This window comes from Pteropus alecto, unplaced genomic scaffold, assembly GCF_000325575.1.
Source record: "Pteropus alecto unplaced genomic scaffold, ASM32557v1 scaffold113, whole genome shotgun sequence".
NCBI lineage: Eukaryota > Metazoa > Chordata > Mammalia > Chiroptera > Pteropodidae > Pteropus > Pteropus alecto.
Window position 1 is genome coordinate 7905880 of NW_006433949.1, and position 6230 is coordinate 7912109.

The 6230-nt window shown below is 62.1% G+C and overlaps 1 protein-coding gene across 3 annotated transcripts in view; it reads left to right on the forward strand.

The window, feature by feature from the left end:
* CABIN1 (calcineurin binding protein 1) overlaps window positions 1-3952 on the forward strand; it is a 141873-nt gene extending 137921 nt beyond the window's left edge. Inside the window, exons 35-37 of one of the 3 annotated variants that reach the window (XM_015586813.2) lie at window positions 1808-1972; window positions 3134-3360; window positions 3444-3952. In XM_015586813.2, the coding sequence (XP_015442299.1) occupies window positions 1808-1972; window positions 3134-3360; window positions 3444-3608 (557 nt within the window). In that variant the 3' untranslated portion in view covers window positions 3609-3952. The remainder of the gene's footprint in view (window positions 1-1807; window positions 1973-3133; window positions 3361-3443) is intronic. The other 2 variants (XM_006908678.3, XM_025044510.1) reach the window with 2 other exon arrangements.
* Window positions 3953-6230: the final 2278 nt, after the last annotated feature.

A 6230-nucleotide genomic window follows, 5' to 3' on the forward strand; every position in this document is an offset into this window, starting at 1 on the left:
GAGTGGAGAGGGCACTGCAGGCCGCAGGACCAGCCTGGGTGAGGACTCGAAGGGTGCTGCCCACTCATGTAAGGTGCTGCCCACCAAGCAGGGTTGAGGTGCCGGAGTGCTGGCCTCATGCCAGTCAAGGAGCCAGGGAGAGTCTGAGCCAGGGCCAGAGTTCTCCCAGGACACTACTAGCCTTAGGGACCCAGCACCCAGGCTGTGAGTCTGCCCAGGGGAGCAGGGAGAGTTACCTGGATACTTAGGATGCCAGCCTGGCCACCTGCTTCCCACAGACAGAGAACCTGAGGCCAGGAGACTTGGGGGAGCCCCACATAGGCCTTCATTGAAGGCCCCTTCCCTTCAGGCTTCCCTGTAGTCCTCCTCACAGTGGCCTGGCCTGGGGAGCACCATCCCAGTGCTGGAGTCTCTGCTGGATACCCTGGCCTCAGGTGTCCTTCCTCCTAGCCACCCACCAAGAAGGAAAGGCCTGGGAAAGGTGGATGGTCCCCTGGGGCAGGAGGGAGTCAGCCTGGCACCGAAGGGCAGCTCCCACCGGCCAGGCCCCACTTTGTCTCAGTCCTGTCCTATAGATTTCTACCACCTCCATCCCACTCGAGCAGCCCCTCCAGACTACTCGGCCAGGCCCTCAGAGAGCAGCTGTGTGACGAGAGGTTGGGTCCAGGCAGGCAGGGTATTGCCACCTGTGAAGGACCTGGACCAGACGCCCGGCAGGCCTGCCTCGTGGGTGCATGCCTGGCCACACTGGCTCGAGTCCTGCCCCAGTGACACAGGATTCCGGCTGCCCTCTGCTCCCTGGGTCCAGGGGAGCAGCAGGAGGAGCCTTCTGGGGTGGCTCATCCCTGCCTACCATTGTGTACGGGGCTGGACCCATTGTGTATATGGACAGAGAGTCTGTGACTGTGATTGCCAGGCAGCGAGACCCAAGGAAAGGACGGAGTGGCTCATGGCCCAGGCAGCCGGGTAAGGCTCTGTCCTCCAGGACCTGGAAACCAACAGGCAGGAAGCCCTGACTGCTCCACGGCTGTGTTTGCCCCAGTCCCAGGAGCTGTCATTCCTTCCTGGCTAAGGAGCAGGGGCCACTTTACCTGCCGGAGAAATGGAGAGTGCCCCTGGTAGAAGGGACCTGACAGAGTGGGGGAGTGGAAGGGTGGTGGGGCGGAGGGCAGTGGCCAGCGCGGCGGGGGACTCTGGGCCTGAATGAGAAAGCAGAGCAGAGCAGCAGACGTCTGGATGCATCGGGAGCTGAGGGGAGGGTGGAGGCAGGGCCTGGGGGCCTGGGAGCAGGCGACTGCGCTGACTAATGGCCTGGTTGGTGCAGTCTTTGTCCCTTGGGCCCACCGTAGCCTTGGCAGGACTGAGGCCAGTTCCCAGCCCCCTGCCTTGTGCCAGGGAAGGTGTGGCCTGACGGGAGGGCACAGTGCCAGCATACCACTCCATCCACTTTGATCTGAGCTGACTCGTTTGGTTTTGGGTCCTGACTGTGTTTCTGAGTGCCACTCCTGTAAGCTGGGGGTGGTCTCGGCGTGGCCCCCACTGTATCAGGTACACACGGTCCGGGTAGGGGGCTGACCCCACCGGCGTCCACCGGGGCTGGGTGTGAGCGGTTTCCTGCCAGTGCCGGTCTGGCCCCGCCCATGCAGTTGTTGCAGAGGGGCCCCTGCCGGTCCATGGGCCACTTGGTAGGGGTAGACAGCTGCCTCAGCCCAGGTCCCCTGCTGGGCGTCCCAGGACATGGAAGAGAGGGGCCCTGTCCCTTCTGCTAGGTGCAGATGTAACCCATAGCTACCCTGTGTCCCCACAGAGAGAGAAGAGCCGGCAGGAGGGGCAGAGGGTGCTGGCTACCCACCCCAGGAGCCTCCATGCAGTGAGCCAGTGAAGACAGCCCCCGAGGACCCGCAGGCAGAGCTGCACTGTTGGCCAGCAGAGGCCGCCCCCCACATAGGCACAGAGCCCACCTGCAGCCAGGGTAAGGGAGGCGGGAGCAGCCCAGCCCCAGCCCCATTGGCCAGCAGCCAGGGTGGGCTTTCCAGCAGAGGCGCCTCCCTCACCTGGAAGGGTGGAAGGGGCTGGCAAGTTGGGGCCCGGGGAGGGCCCAGTGGTGACATACAGGGAGATGAAGCCGCAGCTGAAGAGCCTGGCTGGGATGCGGTGTCGAGAGAGATGGGAGAGGAGCCCTTGAGAGCCCCTCATTCCATCCTCAGCTCCACCGAGGGGAATAGCGAGGGCAGACAGAGCCCAGGCCGCTTATCAAGCAAGCACAAGCAGGAGGGGCGCCCATGCCCAGATGGGGCCAGCGGAGGGGCAGACACGTGGGGGGAGGAGTCAGGGGCAGGCAGAGGGGTGAGCAGTATGCCTGGCCCAGACTGGCCTTCATGTCCAAGTCAGAGCCCATTCCCACCAGCCACCCACCCAGCCAGGGCCCTCGGGGACTCCTCGGGACTGGAGCCTCTTGCAGACCCCACTCAGGACAGCGGGGCCCGGCGCCAGCCCGAGGGACCAGGCCTGGGCTCTGAGTCAGCCCCACTCCTTTTAAAGCCATGAGGCCATGGAGGAATGTGGAGACTGGCTAGGCTCATGCAGCTCCCCGGAGGCTGCCGGCCTGGAACTGCTACCTCAGGCTCCAGGCACACGAAGCCCCATGCCTGCCCAGGAGCATGAGGAAGACAGTGGACTCCTGGGGCCTCAGTGTCCTCCCTGTGGTGTGGACACTTAATAAGAAGTTCTTCCTAGGATGGTCACAGGGGTGTGAGACTTCATGCATACACAGTGCCTGGAGGGATTTCGAAATCCCTGGGAAGGCTCAGGGGACCTTGCCTTCCTGTCCTGGGCTCCCGGTAGAGCACACCGTACTCCTGGCAGGGGTGGGGTGTGGGGGTGTCCCAGCCCCTGCACCCCACAGCCTAGAGCCAGAGCCCAGTAGTCGGGGTGGTAGAGAGAGACAGGAGGCTTGAATCCTGCTGGTCAGCACAAGCAGAAAAGCTGAGCGAACGCACCCACAGTCCGATGTAGACGAGGAGCTGTTCTTGGTGCCTGTCCTCCAGACGGGAAACTGAGGCCCAAGTTGGGGAGGGGCGGGTAGGCCCAGGAGGCGGCGAATGAGGCTCAGAGCCAGTGGTCCACCCCACAGTTGCCAGCTCCAAGGTGTCCAGCAGTGGGAGTGCCCAGCCACCTGAGTGTCACCTGGGCAAGGCAGAGCCCAGCCGGGCCAAGTCTCGCCTCCTGCCCAACATGCCAAAGTTGGTCATCCCCTCAGCTGCCACCAAGTTCCCCCCCGAGATCACCGTCACGCCGCCCACCCCGACCCTGCTTTCACCCAAAGGCAGCATCTCGGAGGAGACTAAGCAGAAGCTGAAGGTGACCAAGGGTGCTGCGTGGGGGGCACGGGTGGGGGTGTGGGCTACAGGGGAACTGGGGCCGAGCCAGGCCACCCTAACCGGTGCCCTGCCTGGTTTGCACAGTCGGCCATCCTTTCTGCCCAGTCGGCAGCCAATGTGAGGAAGGAGAGCCTCTGCCAGCCGGCTCTGGAAGTTCTGGAGACGTCAAGCCAGGAGTCCTCTTTGGAGAGTGACACGGACGAGGATGATGACTACATGGACATCTGAGGGGCCAGAGCCCCCAGCGACACCCCGGGGCCCATGAAGTCCCCCAGCTGCCCAGTCTCCCTCCTGTGTGGTTTCTGAGCCGGGTCTGTCCCCACCACGTGGGGCCCAGAGGAGGCTGAGTTTAGCCACATGAAGAAGGACGGACGGGTCACGGTTTGCACAGGCCGGCATCCTTTTCTATGAAACGGTGACTTTGTAAATATGCCTGAGCCCAGCCCAGGGGGCCGTGTCCACACCTCAGCGCCTGGACCGGCCAGGCTCTCTGTGTCGCAGTGGGAGGGTTATTTAGGGCCGGTCACCCCACTCCCTTTTGTGGTTTCTTTTCTAATAAAGATGGGACAGTTCGCTTTGCCTCTTCGTTCACTCCCAGGGCCTCCCTCAGCTGATTGCTGTCCAGTTTCTGGGTCCCTCCTCCCACAGGTCAAGGTCTGTCCCTGGGGTACCCCAGGGAGCAGGTGAGGGCATTCAGTCAGGAATGGGCGAGCACAGGCTGAGGAGCCAAGCAGAGCACATCCCTCTGGGCGGGACTGGAGCTGGACCTGAGAGGGATGTCAGGAGCGTCCCCTGAAGGACACAGAGGTATGAGGGCAAGTCCCTCTAGAGTGGGGATGGGGGGGCCGCAGGGGCAGGCAGGGGCCAGGCCGAGCTCAGGAGCTGGCTGGTACCCCAATGTGATGGCCCTAGGGGGAAAGTGTTTACCTCCTGCCACGCTTGCCCTCTGATAGGACCAACCATGTAAGTTATGAGGTTCAGTGCAAGATACAAAGATGGGGCCCCTTGTTCAAAAATTGTTAAGAATTTTTTAAAGGTGGCAACAGAGTGTTAAGCCAGCCTGCGATGCTGGCCCTGCCCTCCCGAGCTCCAAGCCCATCTGTTTTGAGGAGGCACAAGTCTAAGCGGCCTCGACCTGCCCTTCTCCTCACTGTCAACCCCCATTGGGAGCCTAGTTGCCACCCCACAGCTCTGGGCTGGCTCTGTCCCCCGGGACTCCTTTCAAAGGCTCTCTGCCCAGCATGGGGAGGGAGACCCATCTTGATGCTCTGTGCCCCTCATGGGCTGGACACCTTGTACCCCTGCCCAAGCAGAAAGGCCCAACAGACAGCACTGCCAGGGTCCCCAGCCCAGGCCTGGCAGAGCCACTGCAGGGACCCAGAGGCACAGCAGCCTCGGATGGGTCCTCCCTGAGCCTGCCACGATTTAGGCCCTTTGAAAGGCCGCCTGAGGCTGAGGGGCCTGGCAGTTATTCAGCTGACCACCTGCAGGGACCAGGGTGTGGAGGCCCCCACACGGCACTCCTGACTTCTCAAACTCCTTCATCTTTCTCTCTGAAAACATGCAGCCAGAGTGCCCAGACTAGAAAGAGGAAGTGGCAAACGTCCTTCCTCCAGGTCCACAGACCCCCACTTCCTGGGAACAACCGAGCCATATCCCAAGGCCCTTTCTGGCTGCAGGACACCTCAGACCACCCAGGGAGCGTTTCTACCATCTTCCCTTTCTAACCTGTGCCTGAGGATGCACCCTCATCTCTGGGCCGGGGGTGAGTCCCAGCACCAGGCCCCAAGCTGGGGGTCCAGCTCAGGGTCCCAATGCCCACAACCGTTGCCCACAGAGGTTCCCTGAGTACCTAGCAACCAAGTTGAATGCGTTTCCAGCTCCCGCAGCCGGCTTCCCTTATGCCTGTAGGTGCCTCCTCTCTGGAGCAACTGCAGGCCCACCCACCATGAGAGGGGAAGTGTCCAGGGAACAGGCTGGCTGGACCCCAGGAGTTGAGGCAGGTCACAGCTGGATGACCTAAGCCGATGTCCCTGCCAGCTTCAGCTCCCTGTGAGGCGGGGCAATGTGTTCCCTTTGGACATATTAAGAAGCCGCCACTGGGAAGAGGACCATCTGCCTGTCAGGACACCTAGCCCAGGTTGCAGGGCCCAAATGAGTCCCAGGCCTGGACCCTCCCTATCCACCCTGGCTTCAGGGCTCCCAGAAGCCGCCAGGGGCCTAGCATCGCATCTCCCAGTGACCATGGCCACGCCCATCTTATCTGGGCCTCAGTTTCCTCATCTACACAATGAGATGGGAGGGGAACAGAAGAGATTATGCAAACTGCCTGGGTGACTGCACAGGTGGATGGGGCTGGGTGGTTTTACTTCAGAACACTGGATTCTGTTCTCAGCTCTCCGCCCTGGACCCTTTCCTCACCATTCACCACCTCCCTCCAAAGGAGATCCCAATGGAGCTGTATCTGACCCGACTGCTCCCAACCACCCCCACCCACACCCTAAGGTGCTTTCCTTAGTTACGGCCCTCCTCCCTACAAGGAAACTGAAGAAGAAGAGGCCGGAATCCTGAGATTGCAAGTACAACGCCCCCTTACCCACCCTGAAGCTCATCCCTTTCGGGAGACCAGCCCTGGCTACCCTGGGGCTAGAATCCAGCAATGCTAGCTGAAGCTCCTCTGGACATCGGGCTCCTCTAGTGCCAGAGGTCCGGCAGCTGGAGGCTCTGGCCCCCTCCCCTGTGTCCCAGGCCAGTTGGCCAGGAATGTGCTAACAGAGCAGGTTAGGTCCTGCTGGCCCGCACAGGCACCTGTGGACTTTGAGAGGGGACCCGGCGCGGCGGGGTGGGGCG